The sequence below is a fragment of the Nilaparvata lugens genome, chromosome X (genome assembly GCF_014356525.2).
Source record: "Nilaparvata lugens isolate BPH chromosome X, ASM1435652v1, whole genome shotgun sequence".
NCBI classification, from domain to species: domain Eukaryota; kingdom Metazoa; phylum Arthropoda; class Insecta; order Hemiptera; family Delphacidae; genus Nilaparvata; species Nilaparvata lugens.
The window spans coordinates 40824640-40848147 of record NC_052518.1 but is presented as its reverse complement, the minus strand read 5'-3'; the positions used below and the strand labels follow the sequence as shown (position 1 = coordinate 40848147).

At 35.0% G+C, this 23508-nt stretch overlaps 1 protein-coding gene across 11 annotated transcripts in view; it reads left to right on the top strand.

The window, feature by feature from the left end:
- Positions 1-23508, top strand: part of LOC111047107 (single-stranded DNA-binding protein 3) — a 105895-nt gene that overhangs the window by 50975 nt on the left and 31412 nt on the right. For 6 of the 11 annotated variants that reach the window (XM_039443261.1, XM_039443256.1, XM_039443252.1 and 3 more), the window contains 3 exons: positions 12596-12656; positions 18601-18666; positions 20939-21009. In XM_039443261.1, coding sequence (XP_039299195.1) covers positions 12596-12656; positions 18601-18666; positions 20939-21009 — 198 coding nt within the window. The remainder of the gene's footprint in view (positions 1-12595; positions 12657-18600; positions 18667-20938; positions 21010-23508) is intronic. The other 5 variants (XM_039443258.1, XM_039443259.1, XM_039443254.1 and 2 more) reach the window with 1 other exon arrangement.

Below are 23508 nucleotides of genomic sequence, written 5' to 3'. Positions count from 1 at the left end.
ATTTTAATGTTTTATTAAAAGGTAATGTCTGTCAATGTTTCAAAAGGTGAAAGGCTTGATTGGGAGTTCGGCTTCTTTCTTCTAAATGCTAATATTCTGGTACCTATTATTATAAATGCTTTTATAACTTTATATTATTTAATTTTGATAATTTCATTTGCTAACACAAAGATCGTAACGTAACTATTAACAAACATTACAAACAAGAACGTTGACCGCGCAAGCGCAACTATTGGTTAGTTCGACCTAGGAACTTTGAGCTCTGTTACACACTCTTTTCGCGTTCCACTCTTGCTCCACCTGCGGTCATCAATCGATCTGCTCGAGTGACGTTCGATTGCGGAGCAGAGCGTAAGTCTGTACGCACCTTAACACTAACAATAAATCTGAAATAGATCTGAAGCTGGATAAAAAAGTGCTGCATTCATCTGCCAAAGTAATGTACTTGAATTTCTTTATCAACCAGTAAATGCGAAAAAATAAGGAACTATATGAAGTCTTTCTTATCAATTAGTAAAAAATGAAATAGAACTTTGAATTTGCATGTAATGATTTAGATTTGAATTGCATTGCTTTAAAAGTGGGCGGTAACAGTTGGCCATATTGAGTTATGTCTCCAATAATATCAATGTAATCTTCTTGAACACATAGCGTTCTTATGAACAGAAATTCAACTTCTATATGTAATTTGAAATAAAACTACCTCAAGGCAATTATTTTTCAGTTTTAAAAATACTGTGATTCAATAATCGAATTAAAAATAAAGTACTTGAAGTTTTTATCGTTTTCTGGTAGGAATATTTACAATTTGAAAAATCCATTGCCCTGTAACATTAAATACTTTATCCGTTCATTTTTTTCGAGAAAATCCTATGGCTACAGGACTGCGTTTTTACTTTTATTCACACCCAATTCAAAGCAGTGAAACCACGTATTTTTTGCTCCATGCCGTCTCCGCCTATTACTCGTGTTGCTGCTGGTTCGAAGTTTGGCAATGATAAGGCCAGTCTTATCTCTCATTCACCGGCTGGGCAGCAGCAGTTCAATCAACAGAGAGGGGTGACTCGGCTGCATACTTCTTCGTCTTGCTCGATAGCTGACGGCGTTCCTGTTTCCATGAGGACCGAAGGTCAGTTGGAGGCGACTCTCGAAAAACTACTGTCAAGCGATGCATTTGTTGACTGAATTGCTGCCCGTCTTGAGGAGCGTTTGTGCGAGCGTCTCTCTCAGACAATTAGCGCTCAGGTGCTCGCTGAACTCGATGGCCGGCTGGAAGCGGTGGCGCGGAGAGCTGATGATGCTGCGAATGAGTTGGTCAGCATCAGACCTCGTGTCTCCGAGCTTGAGAATAGCTTCGATTTTCGACTTGATGAAAAATACTCCAGGAGAAATAATATTCGTTTATCCGGTGTTCCCGAGGGCGAAGGGGAGGATGTGACTGGGGCCGTCGTTAGTCTGCTCAACGACAAGCTGAAGGTGAGGATTGTGTCGGCCGACATTGACAGATACCACCGTATCGGTCGCTTGATCGCTCCTGCTCCGCCGGCGGCGCATCCTCTGCGCGTGAGCCACGCCACGGGCAGATACTCATAAAGTTCGTAAGCTATCAGTAGCGGAATTTAGTTATTTCAAACAGGCGCCAATCGAGTGGTTCTGGCTTATCCGTGTATAAGGATCTCACTATGAAGCGACGTGTCTTGTTTAGAGAAATACGTGGAAAATTTGGTTTTAGAAATGTGTGGAGTCGTGATGGTGTTGTGTTTTGGAGACTGAACGGGAGGGTGGCTCTCAGTTCTCAAACGGCCGTGATAGTGTTGTACATGAAAATCAATATTATTGCAATGAGTGTGTATTGGCTATAATTCACGCGTATGAAAGTGATTTTTTTTTTCTTTTTTCATTGAATCTTTTGTATGTGTATTTTAAGAATATTTTCTCAACTCTCCAACTTGATAGCTAAATCCCCTGTAATTTCTTAATGTTTATAAATTTCTCTGGGTGAAAATAGCTCCTCCAGAGAGGTTCATTAAATATTATAAAAAATAGTAGGCATTGCTGAAAATGATAATATATTATTATATAGCCTATAATGTGATTATAAAGTATGATGACATTGAATTCCGTAGCTCCCGCAATAAATTATGTGTCTGAATACAACTATTTTGTTATTCAAGTTTTGAGTGAAATTCTATATTATTTGATAGGCTAAACAATTAGATACAATATGTAGATGAGTAATTTATTGAGGATGATAGTTCTAGGTAGTCAACTAGTTGAAATCAACTAATTGCTCTGTTATCACTGCATTTTTAATTATTATTTCGTTTCAGCAATTCAAACCTACATTTACATGGCTTCTTAAGGTCTTTGATAACCGTACTTGTGGTATATGCAAATTTGCATAGCTTCTTGTATGGTGTGTGTGGATGTTTTTGTTGCTGGTTAGATTTGTTTTCTCAGACTTGACATGTAGTAGCAGGGTGTACATTTACAAACAAATAACTGTCATTTCTCTACTTTTAATAAAAAGTGGCTTACAGTGGGCTCTCATCTCCGAATTGGTTATAATTCTAATTGCTTTCTTTTGTAATAAAAAACTTCGGATATTCTTGCACAATTTCCCCATAGAATAATACCATAATTCAATATAGAATGAAATAGAGCATAATAGATACTTATAAAATAACTTTCAGGTACATGGTATTTCAAAGTCTTTAACAAATAAATAACCTTTGAAAGCTTACTACATACTGAATCTATGTGGTCACCCCATGTCAAATGATTGTCAATCTGAACCCCCAGTAATTTAATTTTTCTCACATATTTTTCTGGAAACTTGGATCTGGTGTTCAATGAATAAATGGCCTCTTGAGTTTTTGACTCATTGATGACAAAACTATTAGCTTTGAACCATATGACAGCTTGATTTAAGGTTTCATTGGCAATCCTGTTTAGAGTTTGTAAGTCTCTGTCAACAGAAAGAAAAGTTGTATCTTCTGCGAACATGATTGTTTTTGAAAACGTTGTACTATTAGGAACATCATTGACCATCACTAGAAACAACAGTGGCCCCAGTACTGAACCCTGAGGCACACCAAACTTAACATAGGAAGCAGATGATTTGTTTCCATTCACATCAACTATTTGCGATCTGTTATCCAGATATGACTTGAAAAAATTGAGACACTCTCCACGTATTCCCAAGTGATTTAATTTTTTGAAATAGAATTGAGTGATCTACACAGTCGAACGCTTTACTTAAATCGCATGCTGTAATTTGAGCCACACACTTATCCTCAAAAGCCTGTATTATATCATCGATAATAGTTAAAACTGCTCCTGTAGTATTTTTGCCTACTCTATAGCCGAACTAGGAACTACTTATCAAATTGAGACTGTCAAAGTAGGTACAGATTTGGGTCTTCACAATTTGTTCAAAAATTTTGCCAAAAATTGGAACTATTGAGATTGGACGATAGCTTTTTGGTAATAACCTATCCCCACTTTTTTGAACAATGGTACTAGTCTTGAGATTTTTAATTTTGATGGAAAAACTCCCTGTCTCAAGCACATATTGATGCAATAAGTAATTGGTACAACAATAGGCTCACACACACACTTCAAAACCTGGTTGGAAATGTCAAATATGCTCTTTGAATTTTTCATAATTTTTATAACTTTGTAAACGTCCGCACAAGAAACATCCCTCCATTTGAAATTTTTGTGTGGAGAAGGCAGGCGCTCCATGAAGTCCTTAGCTGTCAACTGAGGTCGCTCAATGCTGTCTCTTGCATCCTGGACTGATGAGAGGTAGTAGTTGTTGAACTCCTCTGGTGGAATCTCGATGCTTTGTGACTTGAAACCTCCATTCCTCACGTTGTTAAGGGTCCATGCAGCTTTTGACTTGTTGTCAGATTTTTCAATGTAGCCAGCATTATGATTAAGCTTTGCCTTATTCAGATCATCCTTATAGATTTTTTTACTTTTTTGTATGCCAATTGTGATTCATTGCTTTCATTTAGTAGGAAAATAGTTCTGAAAGCCATCATAGTATTCTTCAATTCAGCCAATTCTGTGGTGTACCAATTTGATTTTTTTCTAGTTTTCCGTGTCTTCTTACTTTCGGTTATAGGTATACTTGGGCATATTTCGTTGAATATTTTGTAGAAGACTTGAAAGAAATGATCAAAAGCAGATTGGGCCTCCTTTATACCCTCAAATATTTTCCTCCAATCCACTAACATCAATCTATTCTTCAACATATCAAGCCTTTTTAGTGATACATTTCTTGCAAACTTTTTTAATGAAGGCACCTTATCATTCATTGAATTATTTGAAAATGTCATGTGAATATCAGAGTGGTCTGAAAAATTGAAATTCAGTATTTTCAAAAGAATGTCTTGTTTGTCGACTGTGGTGATGACATTATCCAGACATGCTTTCTCTCGTGTAGGCAACATATTCAAGTAATCCATGCTAAATTCGCTTAGGAGGTTTTTGAACTTCTGCACACTGGATTGTTCTGCTGCTACATCAAAATGAGCATTGTAGTCCCCACCAATAAATATTTCCTTCTTAAACTTGAATAGGTAGAAAAGAAGATGCTCCAACTTTTCCATAAAGAGAATAGGGTCTCCTGATGGTGATCTGTATATGCTCACTAAGATCACTTTGTACTCATTCAGGTGAAAAGCTGCTGCTTCAATTGTAAGTTCCTCGCATATCCAAGCTAAGTCAATCTCTTCATAGTTTAAATTCTGTTTGAGTACACCGCTACTCCTCCTCTTGAGTGATCTTTTCTGCAGTAACTTGAGGCCAGGACGTAGTTATCAATCACCTCATATCTCAAAGCATCATTCCGCTTGCAGTGCTCACTTAAACACATTACACTAAAATCGTGCTGATCAGCCAAGTGGATAAGAATGTTCAATTTTCCTGAGATCCTTGTAAATTCAAAAAATAACTCTTTGCTGGTAGTCAGCATTCTCATGCAGAGCTGCATTAGTTTGTAACGGGCTACCAAAATCTGGCTCTGATAGCGATACATTATTACCTATCACTTCATGTCTAAAAAATGTTCCCATGTAAAGGAATAGCCTGCTCAGAAACACAGTTCTTTTGTACTCCCGATGAAAAACTGTCTACAAAGTTTATTATCTTCTGTGGAATTTTTTTTCCCAATATAGTTAAGATGGAGCCCATGAGTTGTATGGAACCGTCTGCCTACATTACTCACATCCAGGAATTGACAATTATTGAAATATTTACACAGTTTAGCAATCTCCGTATTAACCTTCTTTACCTCTTTATTGATGCATGACCAATCTGCCAAGTCTTGACGATGGGCTACAGAACAAATGATAACTTTCGATTGTCAAAGTTCTTTTAGTTTTTTTCGCAGATTTATTAAAAAATCCTTCGCTTCATTTCTACCAACATCGTTTGTTCCACCCAGCAACACTACACAGTCGTTTGATCGAATGTCAGCCCAATTGTCTGGTCCTACATACTCAAATTTGGCTCCAGATTTGATGGTCGAAACAACTGAATAGTCACTAATCTTACTGATAATATTGTTCAAATTCCGTCCATGACTTTTTGCAAATAAATGGATTCTTCCAAAACTTATTTTCCGTTGTTCGTGAGATTTAGTAGTGTTTTCAACCTTTTTTTTAGTCAAATGTATTCTAGGAATGTGTTTCACCCCTCTATTCCCATTCAAAACATCACTGTTCAATGAGTCATTATGTTCTGAATACTCATCCAAGCAGGTGAATCTATTGTTTGTCATTTCAGGAGAGGAAACATTTGATTTATTCAATTGTTTAGGTGACATTCCACTATATCTCATTGAATTATTTCTCTTTGAAGAAGTCGTTATCCATTGCTCATTTTATAGATTTTAAAATATCGAGTTCCGTCTGTATTTTATTTATTTTCTCTTCTTTTTTTAGACATACTTTACTCAAATTGCTTTTCTGTTTACTGAGTTCATCATAAGCTTGCTTGAACTCTTTCATTTCTGATTGCATGAACTGAATAGTCTTATTTAAGTTATCTATTTCCTTTCTGAGCTCACCATTGGAAATATGTAGTTCACATTTTCCACAAAACCATTTTTCCTCACAGATTGATAGTCTTTGATACTCTATTTCATAAATAACAGCACATTCTATGTGGTACTAACATACCACATCTCACATATGTGCTCGCAAAAACAGCAAGACAATCACCCGCTTAAATTCATACACGTACCACACTTGGAATTCTTCAATCTTTGCTTCATTATCAATTGATAGTCTGTCCAACAGTTTTATAAAAGATTTAAAACTTGATGATAGATACAATAATGTTTGTTATAATGGTTAGGATAGGAGCAACAGGAGAAAAAGGAAGCGCCAAGAGAGCGTTCATGGCTTGGTTTAGATGAGGAAGCTCCTGAGATCACAGGTAATAATGGAAAGTTTAGAATGGGAGGAGACCGGTGAATTTTTGAGTAAGCGAACCAAAAAAATTTGTGATGATAATATTTATATGTAATTATCAAGAAGAAGTCGTCTTATTCTTCATTTGTCAATATATCAGCAGCTGTAAGAAATCCTTCTCCGCAAAGATAAGCAACTTTATTTTTAAAAATTATCAGTTCTGATAACAATACTTTTCCAATAACTCAATTTCAACTACTGTTCTGCTGATAGATATGAAGGGAAATTCCTCAATGTTCGTAAATTAGTCTACATAGAAGAAAGATGCAGACTTGACTTATCTGTATAGCTAGACCATTATTTTTCCATTCAATACCTTTCTCAGACTGGATGTTGGAAAAAAGATGCACGATTATCTCTTCTATTCAAGCTTATACTCACTATCTTGTGTATACGATCCAATATCCGGTGTTTAATCGAACTCACTGACACAAAATTTGCACTATAAACTTTCAAAAACCCATATTAATTTGCTAAAAACAACAGAGCATACTTATAGAGCATTCACCGGTAGACTCCACGTCTACCAACCTCAACTCAACTCGAGTTTAAGTTCATTAAAACATGTCAACTTGTGGATTGCATACCGGAAAAACGGGAAAGAATTTCAATTTTCCTTCTAGATTTTTCATAATTAATGTTCAAATTTCATTTATGGGACATACGATTTCATACAGCGAATTCACCAAATCATGGGATAGAAATTAAAAAAAAAACAGCTGTTCTATTATTGCTTTCTACCTGATTCCACTTAACCTTAATAATATTGTTTTGATAATTAATAATTAATTTTAATAACTATAATATTATTATACTCATTATTGTTATTATTATTATTAATAATATAATAATAGTATTGTTTTTATAATTAATAAATATTTCTATTTTTACAAACTCTGTATAATAACATGGTGAATGTGAAACAGCTGCATTAAAGAAATTATCTCAAAAACTTTTGAGACAAAGTGCTAAATAAACGTCTACAGTTTTATCAGTGCTGTATCGGCAATATGAATACACATGCAGTTAATATGTCTTTGAATAAAGGTGTTGGTATTATTACATAAATAAATTGTTCTCTTCCATTCTCATTTAATTACAATTCCAAAATTATTTAAGCCCTGATAGAATATAACTGACTCAGTGTACAGTCAGTCGAAAATTTTAATATTGAAATGAGAGGTATTTTGGCAAGCTGAACAAAATAATAAGGTCCTATGCACCTTTTCGATATTTCTTCAAATTAAAAATGAAATTTTCGGGTTGTCAAAACTCCCCCTGAAAGGGAAACTTATCCTATCATTTAATAAAATAACAATGATCTCTGCGTTGAATAACATGTTTCTTGCCAACAACAATCAAACTATTTGTGAATTTAGATATGACCAGCACTGTAGATTCATATAATTTTATTGATTAAATACATGGGGATTGAAGTATTTATTTCAGTCAGTTCATGGTTAATTGATGAAATTGATTATCAATAAAAAATGATATAATTTTATCAGTACAGAATTAGTTGAATGAATTGTCGTTGTACTGAATTCTTGGTCAACAATATTCTAATATTGGTATTTATCCATTCATTATTTTTCCAGAAGTTATTTTATTTGAATTAGATAATATTTATCTGGTCCTATCAATTATTCGTAACAATGAATTGTCCAAAACATTAATAAAAAAAAGGCCCATATACTTCTGTATTCTTGTTCGCGAACGTGCTCGCATGTTTACACTTGTGATGGATAGCCAAAATTGTAGAGGAAACTGCACGGAGAATGTAATGGAGGACTCTGTTTGGCTGAAAAGTTCGGGGTGCGGTATGGCGAACAGTTGAAACAGGCGAGCGGCACGGCGAACGGTCCGTACGGCGAATGTTTAACAGCTGATTTTTAACTTTATGAAACATGCTCATGTTCGCTGAAAGGCGCGATGTTCGGCGGAATGCACGGTTTGCTGCGCGGTTCGAGGTTTGGTTCAGCATGTGTGGTCGCATCTTTAGATGTTACAGGACATTTATACAGATCACAAGTCAAAGCAACGTAATAATCTATAATATAATAAAGGCAAGAACTGGCTTATACACGTACGGAATAGGAAAAATCTGACAAATAATCACGTCTTAACTACTGGACTGATTAACTTTAAATTTTGCGTATAGATTCTAGTATTAACCAAGGATAGTTATATGCCTATTTTCGATTCTTCAAGATTTGATTACATCAAGTTTTCAATTTGTCATGCTTCCAGTTGTTGTATGGAAGCAGCTGAACATTTCTTTTGAAAGGGAAATCAGAAGATAGGTATGATTGGTAATCCTATTCGAATAATAAAAACAGGTTTTCCGTCGACCCAAATTTCGTCCATCATTCTTGAACCGCCATTTTAAATCATCTTCATTTTTTTTTATTGGAAGGTCGTATGATATATTATTCCGATACAGGATTTCAGGAGAAAATATGGTGAAAACCGCACATCGATACCTCTAACCTTTCAAAAGTTATTCTATTTCAAAGATACTTTATTATTTTTATTATTATTAAATCATCTATTGACCACCTTTAAAAGGGTTATGTAGATTCGTCAATTAGTCTAAACGCTTTCAGTCTTAGTCTTAGAATTTATCTAATCAGTCTTACTTGCTCGCAATGAGCCATAAATTCCGCAATTGAATATGTGGAGACATTCAATAATTCTTTTTTTATTGTTTTGAAACCCTTACCGTTCATCTCCTTGAGATGCGCAGAGCATTGAACAATCTTATACCAGCGCATTTCACTCCCCGCTGATAAAGAGTTGTTCGATGGACCTCGTCTCTCAAGTTTTGCCTGTACCGAGTTCCGTAATTGTGAAATACCTCTCCTGTATTGAACTCATGATGGTGCTTCTTTATAAAACAAAGTGTCTCGAAAATGTAAAGACTAGGCAACGGAAGGATTTTCAATCCTTCAAAAATGATAAATCCTTAAAAAATAAACAAATAAATAAATAAATAAATCCTTTAAAAATGGCCGACAACTGGTTCTTCTTGTTTCTTCTGTCATTACTCTCAATGCCCATTTGCAGTCTGAATAACTCCATAACACCACTCGAATTCCCCCAGAAAACAATACCAAATGTCAAGAGGGAATGAAATATTAAAAAATATACCTGTCTGAGCGTTTCTTTCTATAGCAGTAATTTCAAATGTCTAATCTCAAAAATCGTAGAACTAAGTCTTCCTCTCAAATATGACAAAAATGTGGCTTCCATGAAATCCCTGAATCGATGACTATACCCAGTACTCTTATGTCTTTGACAGACTCAATGCTGCTGTTTCCAATTCTTAACTCGACATTCTAAATGGGATTTATTTAGTCTTGCAATAATTTAATCTTAACATATTTGCAGCTAACCAGTTATCCAATTTGTGAAGTGCTTCTTGGCATTGTAGATCCATATTAGATTGACTGTCATTCTTTAATAAAATACTGATGTCATCTGCGTACAAAACACAGTGAGCTGGCTCTAGGTGCGAGGGTAAATCATTTATATATAATAAAAAAAGAAAAGGACCACGGTACTCTGAGGTACTCCACTTCTAGTTTTCAACCATTTAGATTTATATATACTTGGGTGAGGATCAATAACAACCCTCTGATATCTATCTTCAAAATATGATTTGAACCATTTGAGCACCGAACCCTGAAAACCATAGAATCTAAGCTTATCCAATAAAATCTCCCCATATACTAGGTCGAAAGTCTTTGATAAATCTGCTGACACCACAAACCTATGATCTATTATCAACAGAAGTCAGAACTTCATTCATTAAAGAAAAAACTGCATCATTTATAGAAAAACCTAGCCTGAATCCATATTGCTTGGGAGACAGCAAACCAACCCCGTTCAAATACTTTCTCAATCGCCTCAATACTACCTACTCGAATATTTTTGAAAATACTGGGGGATTTGATACAGGACGGTAATTTTCTGGTAGGACTTATCTCCTTTTTTATAAATAGGAACAATTTTTGAAAGCTTTAGATAGATAGGCTGCCTTTATTTTAACCTAGAGGGCGAAGTTAGGGCGCAGCCGGCCCTCTCCCACTTAACCCTCCTATACAATTCTAATGCATCTACATCACAACATAAGGAAATAATCTCTTGAATATAATAATAAGTAATATGATAGAAAAAAAATATGTATAAATATAAATCAATAATTGAAAAAAAAAAACAATTTCATTCTATTTAGTAGAATATATTTTAGACTGAAAGAAAATATAAAAAAAGTTAGAAAATAGAGTTATAGGAAAAAAATATTTTTTTTACCTCCTCATCCTATGCCCCGATCGCCCTCCCTCAGCCACGCCAAGACCTCCGCGCCGAACAGTGTCCGCCTCTCCACACTCCTCAAAGATGCGGGTAAGCTATTCCACAGTCTGCAAGCAGTCACACAGAACGACTTATTATATGTCACAGTGTGATGGATGGGAATGCTCAACAGGCTTGCGCCATGTAAGCCTGTCGGCTTAGCTTAGAAGCTCAGTATGACAATACTGATATAATCCATCTATCTATCATCTTCTTTACTATAATGGAGGAAAGAACTGGCTTATACACGTATACACGTGTAAAGGATAGGAAAATTATGTTTGACGCATCATCACGTCTGAACTACTGGACTAATTTACTTGAAATGTTGCATATAAATTCTTAATTAACCGAGGATTCTTATAGGCCTATTTTCAATTCTTCTAGATTTCATTACGTCAAATTTTCAGTTTAAATTTTGAAATAGACCCTTGCGAAGCACGGGTTACCTGCCAGTTTACATATATAATCAGTGCTGTCTATTTTGTTTACTTCATTCTAGTACGTTACATAGTTCCCAGCTTCACTCTACATTTCTTATCTGGATTATCAATTTGTTATCGTTATCTACTTTCACCACTCTGATTAATTAAAGGTGATTATTAAATTACTGTGGAGACTCAACTAGCTATATTGTGGGCTTCTATATTGAATTGAGCTTATATTTATATAATATAAAATAATTTCTCAACTTTGTTTAACTTAGGAGCTCAAAAATAATACTCTCAATGTAAACAGTCGTACTTTGGATCTGGTACTTAGCTTGATTTGAGTGTTCAGCGGGATCATCTATGGTTTTTGATGATTTATCTTGTCATTCTGAAACTTGTTTCAATTTCTGTATAAGTTGTATTTTTTCTTCTGTATTGTTTTTTGTGGAGTGCCGTTTTGGGCAGTGTGCCTGTCATCCACACTGATGTACCTACTACATTGTATCATATATTTTTTTCCAATAAATTAAATTAAATTATACTGTAGACTTAATGTTGAGTTCCAAAATGAATGCATTATTCGACTGTTTTTAGATTGATCTTATGGAACATAAATTCAATATGGCCGACTGTTACTGCCCACTCGTGAATAAATTCCTCAAAATAGAAGAGTGATTCTATAAACCAAAGTAGCACCACTGAGAATAACCGAGAATAAGTAAACATTATTATACTGGTTACTTGATACGGTTTGTGATAGTTGACGATGAATCAATTATAGAATCTAAATACTTATTGAATCTACAGATGAAAATTACTGAGATATTGCAATTATTCAAATGCTAATGAATTAATAGTTATCAAACGAAAATCCAAATTAAATGTTGTAATTCATCCCGAAGACTTCAGCTACTGCAAATATTGACAACAGGGTAAATAGCTTGAAGGAAATTCAATGAGCTCCACTATTCAAAAATTATTTGTCAGCCCGGGATTATTTGTTCCCGGGCTGATTAATAATTTTTGAATAGTGGCGCTCATCGAATTTCCATCTAGCTGTTTACCCTGTTGTCAATATTTGCAGTAGCAGAAGTCTTCGGGGTGAATTACAGAATTTAATTTGGATTTTCGTTTAATAATTGAATCAGTTGATTACATTAAGCGATGTTATAGTTATCATGATGTCGAGGATTGAATCAGTTGATTACAGTAAGCAATGTTATAGTTATCATGATGTCGAGGTACATCTCTTAAATAGCTTATAGCTAGAGGGATTCCAGAAGATGCTGCGAGTGAAGTTGCATTGTGTTCTGTTTTGTGAAGGGACCTCCGGGATCGAGTGGACCACCAGGCCCGGGAACACCTATAATGCCCAGTCCGCAAGGTCAGTCCATCATTATTGCTGTTAATAACACCTGTATGCAGAGAGCACACCAAATTGAACGAAATTAAGTTCGCTTATTCTATTGTTGCAGCGACAATTTTTTTATTAAAAAAATATGAGTACATTATTAAACCTTATTGAAGCATTCGCATTGACTTGAACATAATTGATTTATAGATTACCAACATCAGTGGAATCACAAATAAGCGCGCTTATCATTTAAATCACTAACATGTCATGGACACCCTATGGTTGGCTTCAACTGCGATCGCCAAAAAGGTTTTTTGTGACTTTTGTTGAATAAAAATCATTTACCTGCTTGCTTTAAGATTGAAGTAATGAGGGAAACTAGTGAAACCAAAGCACAATTCCCGTTGAACTGGTTAGAGCTATTTGGTTTTAGGATGACCTTAATCATTCCTTCATAATTAATTGTACTTGAGAAGAACTATGAAGAACTATTTATTGAATCTTATATTTCTTTTTTTTTGGGCGCAGTAGTATTTGTTCCAGCTTTGCAGTCTCTCCCCTAATTAACACCTTTAACATCATTCAATGAAGCTGAAGCGCCTCCCCGTGGTGCGCCTGGATACCCAAATTCAGGATGGGGATCTGAATCTGGGGAACTAAATCAAATACACACCTTAGCGGACCGGCAATAACACCTGCCACATCTACCGTGCCAAGGTGTGGGGTTGGTGACTGTTGGATATTGGCAATGATTGTTCTGATCAACATGATATATTATTCCATACTAACTGCGCAAGGTTTTTATTGGGGTAATTCCGTTCGCGTCCGTAAACCAACTTACACGTGCCCCTTGGCTAACACTGAATGAGCGGAACCAAACGAGAAAGCCAATATAAAACGGCTGTACATCACATTATGAGAAGAAGGGTAAATACTCAGACAAACAGCTCTTTTCAGAGCTTCCAGACAAAGGATATTGGACCTTCAGTCCGAATCTGCCAACTAAATATTGAAGGAATAAGTAGAAGTAAGTCTGAATGTCTGTCTAAACTACTCAGCAGCCACAAAATAGACGTGGTGCTTATCCAAGAAACACATGTGAAAAATGATGACCAATTGCTATCTAGAGGTGGAATACAAGGATATAATATTGTGGCAGCAGTGCATCATCGGCAATATGGCATAGCCACCTATGTAAGGAGTGACTTGCAGGATGTTGGAGTGAAATCCAGCTCTTCTGCAGATTCTTTATCAAGAATAACCATAAAGATTGGTAACTTACATATAACAAAAATCTACAAGCCACCAAGTTCTGTCTGGCCGCCTGGAGTCTTGGATTGCTACCCCCACCCTGCAGCATACATAGGTGATTTCAACAGCCATAATACGGCATGGAGGTATGCAGAGACATCAAAATGGTCAAACTATGATGAACTGGGCAGAGCTAAATGATGTATACTTAGTATTTGATGCCAAGGATAAAGGAACCTTCCGATCAGCTAGGTGGCTGAGAGACTATAATCCAGATCTATGTTTTGTCTCCCAGGATGAGAACAGCCGGCCTCTACCTGTTCTAAGGAAAGTGCTTACTGATTTTCCTCATAGTCAGCACAGACCTGTGTTTCATGAAGTTGGAATTAAGGTACCCCTTGTAAAATCAATACCCAAACCACGGTGGAATTTCAGGAGAGCGAAATGGGATCATTTTTGCCAAGAGTTGGACAGAGAGATTGTAGAAGTTCCCTCTACCTGGAACAACTATGATAGATTTGTTGAACTGGTTCTGAGGGTGGCGAAAAAATTATTCCAAGAGGCTACCGCAAGGAATATATCCCTGGGTGGACAAACGAATGCAACCTTCTATACAAAGAATTCATACAAACAAAAAACCAGGATGTGGCATCAGAATTGCTAAGGAAGCTGGATGAATCCCGTGCTAAGAGATGGAAATCAATGTTGGAGGAGACTGATTTCAGACACTCAAGCAGGAAAGCATGGAACTTATTACGAAGGCTTGGTGCTGCTCCTAGCATTCAGAGTACAAATCCAGGAATTGACCCAAATAAGATTGCTAGCAGAATAGTCTTTCTTTCCAAAGTACCAGCACATAAAGACCATACAAGAGAGGTTCAGCGGAATCTGAAAGAGATAGTGAAGCAAACCCAGCCCTCTTCTGCCTTATCAGCACGTTTCACAGTTGATGAAATCAATATAGCTTTATCTAAGACCAAAACAGGGAAAGCAGCTGGACTAGATGGCATGTTCCCAGAGTTTCTGAGAGGGTGTGGAATTGAAGTAAGGAAGTGGCTTGCAGATTTCTTTTCAAATATTCTTGAAACTGGGATATTACCAACTGTTTTTAAGAAAACAAAAATTGTTGCCATATTGAAGCCTGGTAAAGATCCAAATGATGCTAGCAGTTACAGGCCAATCGCCCTCCTAAGTGTAACATATAAGGTATTGGAGAGGTTGCTGTATAACAGAATTGAGCCAACAATCACTTCAGTTATCCCCCCAGAGCAAATTGGTTTCAGACAAAAACGTAGCTGTGCAGATCAAGTCATGGCCCTAACCACAAACATAGAATGTGGTTTTCAGAAGAGTCTCAAAACATCTGCAGTTTTCATAGACCTATCATCTGCCTATGATACTGTCTGGAGAAAGGGACTCCTGTACAAATTAATCAAAACTATCCCCTGCATGAAAATCTATAACTTAGTAAGCAGCATGCTATCAGCAAGAGTATTCTCAGTGCATATGGGTGGCAAGGAGAGCAGAATGAGGCAGCTCCACAATGGTCTTCCTCAGTGATCGGTCCTCTCCCCATTGTTCTTCAATCTGTACATAAGTGACCTGCCACAGACGAATGCAAGGAAATTCATCTATGCTGATGATATTGCTTTGACTGTGCAGAGTAAGAGTATGAATGCGGCAGAGGACAAACTAACAGCTGACCTTACAGATCTGCAGGAGTACTTTCGAAAATGGAGATTGTGTCCAAACTTATCAAAGACAGAGGCCTCATGTTTCCACCTAAATAATAAGGAGGCAGGTACTGCTCTGAATATTACACTTGATGGGAGAGTACTGAGACACAATTTTACTCCTAAGTACTTAGGAATTACACTTGACAGGTCGCTCACATACAGATGCCACACTCAAAAGCTGAGAGCAAAATTGCATACAAGAAACAACATATTGCACAAACTTGTTGGCTCATCTTGGGGTGCCTCAGCAGACACAATGAGAACAGCTGGTTTGGCCCTGGTATATTCAGTTGCAGAATACTGTTCTCCAGTATGGATGAACAGTGCTCACACCAAGCAGATAGATACAGCTTTGAACTCAACTATGAGGATGATCTCAGGCACTGTCAAGTCAACTCCTAGAGAGTGGCTCCCTGTGTTGAGTAATATTCCACCACCACAACTGAGACGTCATAAAGCTCTTAAAAGCTTGTTTGCTGAAATAAATAAAAATCAGACCCTACCCATCCATAAAGACCTTAAAAATATGCCAAGACAGCGGCTTAAATCCAGGAATGCTCCATGCAATTCCGTGGACTTCAACTTTGACTTATCCAATGCCTGGAGAGAACATTGGCATAATTTTGCTGAGAATGGCAGTGCCTGGAATTTGGATCCAACCATAAGACCAGCAGGATTTGAACTGCCACGAAGAACATGGACTCGGTTGAACCGAATCTGGCCATGGAAGATGTGGAGGTCTGATGTATAAATGGGGCTTTGCTGACACTGCTGTATGTGAATGTGGCGCTGAGACACAGGCAATGAATCATTTAATGTTAGAATGTCCAATTTTCAAATTTAATGGAAACCTTGACGAGGTGCATCAAGCAACACCAAATTTCATCCAATGGCTTGACGCACTGATTTTAAATGTGTTACTTTTACTTTGTAAATAAAATGATGTGATGTACTCGATCTCATACGATATAATAATAATAATAATATTTCTTTTTTATAATTTCATGTGTACAAATATTTTTCTACCTTGAAAAATAGTTGATAATATTTGAAATTCAGGCCTTGAAGGCATCAAACTGTAGAAGACAATTCAAATACATCCTATTATACCATGCATGAATAAATTCAAGCACAAAAATATCATATTCTCAAATTCTCTGTATATTCTTATTTTTGTTTAATTAATTCTCTTGTGTTATTAGTAAATACTCATCTTACTATCGATTCCTTCATTATAGTGTAGTTTCAAGAACTATCTTCTTTGAAAAAGATTTTCTGAAACCTCATGCACAGTCTATAGTATTTTTCAGGTTTGTGTTTTCCGTCTTGGACTAAATCAACCAAGAGAAAAAATAAATTATTTTGCGAACTATTTTCATCAACTTTTAATGCATTGCCTTTGTAAGATTAGAGAGAGCTATATTGAATTGAATCAGAAATTTGGCATTAATTAAAAACTTGAGTGTTGTTTGGATTATAAAACTGAAATTCAATACTATCTGATATCCGATTTGACGATTTCCAGTTATGATTTTAAGTTACATTAGCCTACTTATGCCCATTTTCTATAACTCTTATTAAATCGTTTAATGGACCGTTGAAGTTGAAGTTATATCATATTTCTAAAGCATTATTAGACCAAAGTAATGTTTATCATACCTATTTTTTATGTATTATTGAATTATATGTGATCAATTTTAAATGTTTGTATATTAACAAAATGCAATGAACGTTTTGAAGTTATCCTGTTGACAAATTAATGTTCTAATCACGTTTGTTTATTATTCTAATTTTCAATTCATTCAATTTTTTGAGTAAATACAGTTATCAATCTTTAAATACCAATTTCAGTTACAGGTTATTTAAAGAAGTAAACTTCTTAAACTTTCTCAACTAATAAATTACATTTTAAATACAACTTGAGTGTTAACTTTCTCTACTAATAAATTGCCTTTTAAATACAACTTTCGTGTTTTACTGTTAATAACAAAACGACCTTATAAAAACAGCTGTTGATTCAATGTTCATTTTTAATGGTCCGCTGTCGGCAAATCAGTTTAATAAAAGAAATTCTTATAGATGCCAATTGATGAACATTATCTTCAATGTATGTTATATCTTTAGTATAAGCGTCCTTTATAGAAAGCGGACATAACCTCAAATCGAAAATTCAAAATTATTTTATTTTTTTAAATAATCATATGTTTTATTAAATTTCAACATACATTCAAAATTGATAAATTATAAATGAATATGCTCTTGAAAATTAAAATGATTGAAATTACCTCAACGTGATAATGTTTTACAGATTCGATAGTGCTTCAACTTGATGTTCCATCCAGTTAAATAAGTTCTAGAAACCAAAAATAAATGACACAATAGAGAAACGTTGATGAATTTTCTTTAATCATTGCTTTGTCACAATAGCAATTACCTAAAACTTTTACTTTATTCCCCAATTATCTAAAATTATGTAGATACAAGGTGAAACAAATAGCTTCGAGCATGGCTAAATATCTAAAACTTATAATACCTGCGGCCTCGATACTATTGTATTGGTCAAGGTTATGAAAATGTGTGTCAAACATGAGAATTCATTGTGCAAATTCCAATGAAATCAATTATTCTATTTTTTTTTATTGTTTATAGTAGTTTTAATTATTAGAGCACATTTGATTGACATTGCAATGATGCGCCCCTTAGCATATATCATTAATGTAGTTAAACAATGATGTGTTTAAATGCTGTGATGCAATTTGTAATATGGTGACATTGATGCACTGCGTTTTAATTTGCGCTTCCTCCACCTTAGTGAGCCTACATTTATGCTATTGCTTGGCTTCGGTTTCGGTCTCAATTATATAATACCAAAAATATTTGAATTTTCAATTTGACCCAGTTTTGAATGAAAGCTCACGATCTTCCCCAGCCCTCTTAACCCCCCCCCATCCCTTCATTTGATGAATGTGTGTGATTTCTGTTTCTAGGTTCAGTGGGCCCCTATTCCCCTGCTAGTCATCGAATGCCCACTCCCAGTCCTGTCACAAGACAAGGTGATTCATATTATTTAGCATTGTAGTCCCATTTATTTCCCACTTCTTTTTTCAATTTATTTTCACAATTACAACAATTCTTTAGTTGTATTTTTCTTTTCCATTATGTAGTAGTCTTCTTTTGGATAAGTTATATGATTTCCGTAAGATATTAGTCTAAACCTTGTATGAAAACTTTTCAATTTACTATTTTAGAAAAATCGTGATTGATTAGCAACTTTCCTTTTCGTTCTCAGGAAGCCTATTGAATGTGTAGATTCCTAACAAATATTGTATGCATGCTAATTATTATTTAAGGGACTAAATCAATCTTGACACTGAACTTTTCCTATTAGTTTTTTTTTAATGACACTAAAAATAGTTATTTGTATATCTAGAGTGAAAAGTACGACTTTTTCTCCCTGTGGGAAAAAGTTTGAAGCCCGAGGCGAAGCCGAGGGCAGCAATTTTCCTGAGGGAGAAAAAGTATTTTTCGCTCGTGATGTACACAACATTTTTCCTCCATCTACATTTTTTTATAGAAACTGCAAATAAAATCATTCTAATAACTTACGTATTGGAGACAATGATTCCTAACAACATAACCTGAATCTAAAACCTAAAAACCGGTCGTCTGATTGGCACTGCCGATTGCGCTATCTATCGGCAAAAGTTGTAACAATTATATCAGTTGAGCAGCTACCAAAAATGGCTGACTCCAGATCACGCGGTTCAGATTTGAATTGCAGATCAAAAATATTTGTTGGCTGGTATTTTGAATAGAATAAAATATTTTAAAAATTGTATAAATTTTTATCGTCTACTAATATTAAGAATATAATAATTATCATACAAACATATATTTCATGAGTTAATCAAATTTCTGGTTGTGGTATTGAATTCAGTTGACTCAATGACAGACACCTCTATTATGCTTTCTCATCTGAGCTTAGACCTTCTAACCTATTACAATGTAAGTTTCAAAATAGAGATGCTCCCCATGTTATTTAAATGGAGTCACTTTTACTCCCTAGGGAGTTTTTCTGTTTTTTACTACTGAGAGCGAAAAGTGACACTTTAGTATTAGGTTTCAGGGAGTAAAGTAAGTACTTTAGACAGTAGGTGGAGGAAAAATATATTTTTCAAAATTTGAACATAATTTCAGTGCATGTAATAATCATGTAATAATTAACATTTTTCAAATTTAAGTCTCGATTCTCAAAAGTTGACAATCAGTTGATTCTTGTAGTATAAAAATCCTATAGATCCTTCAGCTACTATTGAGGGATCTATTGTTCTATTTTAGAATGTTCTCTTCCTCCAATTTTGCGCCAAATATCTTCTCAAATAAATTCTGCCAAAATTTCTCCTCTTTAATTTCACATGTGAGAAAATACCATAAAACGAGCCATTCTTCTTCCTTCCTTTTACGCTATTTTTCATTAAATATTCCAATCAATTGTGTAATCAAAATTACCTTAATCACAGTCTCCAGAATTCAATTCTTATTGAATATTTAGCCTTTAGCGTATTTTTTTTTCGTTAATTTTTGTATATTCATTGCTTATTTGAACTAAATAATGTGTTAAGAATCTTTTAGTAGAGGTTTATTTTTTCCCTTTTGGTTTGTATGGCTTTATGGCACTTATAGGTTATAGCTACATTGAAACTTTTCTGTAACATGCACTTTTTTCTACTGTAATTGTCTATTCAGGTATTTTCTTTTGCGAGCAGTATATTTCACTTTTGCTTTTCAACCATATTACAAATTTGATTTTCCTAGAACTTTGATAATTTCTTTAACTAAGCAATTTATTGTAGAGAATATTATTTCAAATGCAAATGTAATGATCAGACACTATTTTAGAAATTGAATGGAAACATCAATGAAATCCTGTTTCTTTAAATTCAAATTATCTTGGAAATCAGGTATAGAATTCTTTGGAAGAAACATATATATATCGATTAGGTTTTCAAAATCTACTTTTCTATCAGGTAATATTGAAATATAGTTTCTTAATGGTAATGTTTTTAAAAAGGAGGTGTTGGCCATTTTCAGTTGAGTTCTTCAGTGAGCCAGATGGCAAAATATCTGATACCGGGATCTGTAATTATGACGATTTGTTGAAATTACGTTTCAAAATTACCCTTTGTGCACTCTTTTTTTAATTGTAGTCATTTAAACTCGTTTTTACTATTCTTGTACACCCTCCTAGTTCACGCTTGAATTCTTTGGAATTTTTGTTGTTGAATTTGTGTTCTCCCAGATGCTATAATTCTGTGTCGTTTTCAGATTCGTCCAACTCTGGGGGCGAGAATATGTACACAATGATGAAGTCAGTACCTGGAGGAAACATGCCAAATGTACGTAAAACTATATTTTTCTTGGGAATCTTGTGCATGATACCCACCAAAATTTTGTTTGGATTTGAGTTCTCAGTTACAAGACAAGACTGCTGTCAGGTTCAATTCATTATCGAATTTAATAAATATATATATATATATATATATATATTATATATATATATATATAATATATATATATATAATATAAATTAAAACAGGAAACACACGACATAGATAGAGATTAAAAACACTTAAAACTTACATGATTTTCGGAAATTTTCGATGGCTGTGCCATCTTCGACAACCATCTAGGGAGTGGTTGACGACACGACACTTTCCACTCCCTACATGGTTGACAAAGATGGCACAGCCGTCGAAAATTTTCGAAAATAATGTAGGTTTCTATGTGTTTTTACTTTACTTGCCCTATTACCATAGGTAAGGAAAGTATTGCTTTCCGAAAAAAATTAAGGTACCGACATTTGTAAATTTCTATACGTTTCAAGGTCCCCTGAGTCCAAAAAAGTGGTGTGTGTGTGTGTGAGTGTATGTGCGTCTGTGTACACGATATCTCATCTCCCAATTAACCGAATGACTTGAGATTTGGAACTTAAGGTCCTTACAATATAAGGATCCGACACGAACAATTTCGATCAAATTCAATTCAAGATGGCGGCTAAAATGACGAAAATGTTGTCAAAAACAGGGTTTTGCGATTTTTTTTCGAAAACTGCTCCAACGATTTAGATTAAATTTATACCTAAAATAGTCATTGATAAGCTCTATCAAATGCCACAAGTCCCATATCTGTAAAAATTTCAGGAGCTCCGCCCCATCTATGCAAAGTTTGATTTTAGATTCCCAATTATCAGGCTTCAGATACAATTTGAACAAAGTTCAAGTGGAAAAGATTCAGCATGAAAATCTCTACAATTAATGTTCAGTAACATTTTCACCTTAAATTGAAAATAAGCTCGAAATTCGAGAAAATGTGATTGCAAACTGTTGGCAACTGTTGATTCTATTAAATGATTCACTATGAAGAGATAGCAGACCTCGTATGTCTCCAGCGTTATTGTCCTGTCACCAGCTGGCTCAGATCTCTGTTTATAAGTAGACTTGAGATGCGCGTAAACACTAGCGTCAGGTGATCAATTATAAAGCAATATAGGCTGAACTGAAACAAGTAACATACTCGAGTTTAATTCAATATCAAAAAGAAAATAATTCCACAGCTCATAACCATTCAAGAGTCATTGAGGCTCACTTAACTTGTAATAAGATACTAGTCCAGGCAACGAATGCTCAAAAATATATAGAGGGAAAAGTTTGGAACCCAATTTTCGACCTCGCAGTCCTTTTAAGGATAGTGAGGGGGTAAGCATATAAAAAGTCCTCACTCCTACCACACTCAACACTAAAACTGCTATAAAAATTGATGGAAAGCATAAAATGATGAGATAATACATTAAAAATTGAGGTTTAAAGCAGTTTTGGGCGAATGCCTGTTGTTTTTACCTGGATAGTATTTTTATACGAATAAATAAATAAATTGAAGAGGATTGAATGCTTTACAAGTCACTGTCTTTTAAATACTCCTATAGTCCAGTCAATGAAAGATTATAGAGGGAAGATTTTTGAACACAGTAATCATATTTAAAAGTCCTCACTCCCACCCCCTGTGTAAAAAAATACATTTTTTGATGCATTGTTGTTGAGTAATAAGCTATTAAAGTGCAAAAAGTTGGAAGAATAACTGTCTATTCAAAGATTTTACACTTTTAAAAGTGAATATCTCAAAAACTAAAGAAGATATCACAAAACTCTACTTTACAAATCTTGTCGGAAATTTATCTAGCTTCATTTTTACTCAGTTAGCCATGTCGCTGAAATGCATTGTTTCCCAGTTACATGCGTGTCAGCCAGAAATGAAAAATGCAACTTTTAAACTACCCTCATTCCTTTAGCTCAATGAGTAGGGATGAGGACTTGTGATATGTTCACCTTCTAACTAGTTAAAATAAAGCTGCGAATTCAAATATTGTGTTCCAAAAATTCCCTCCCAATTTTCCTGACAATTGATCTATTGTCATTAAACTGAAAATTTCACACTCAAACACTATAACGGCCGCAACAATCGTTGGGAGATGCGTAAAATAATGAGACCATAGATGAAATTGAAGAGAATATAATGCTCTATGAGCCCATGATTAGCACGGATTTTTTCAATGAATCTTTGAAAAGTTAAGGCCAAAAAGATGAAAAAATCGGAGCCGGAAGGGTTTTTCTTCAAAATGTGATACCTTAGAGAGCTCATACCTAGAAAACTATGAGAGATATGGAAAAATGTAGGAAATGAATCTTGTAGGATAATTTGTGAGCATTATTATTATGATTGTGTTTGACGAAAACTTCCGAAAGGCGCATATTGTTCGAGATGTGTGCAAAAAACAAAATATGGCATTTTCAAACTACCCCACCACCTTAGCACAGGGGTTAGGAGTGAGGACTTTTGAT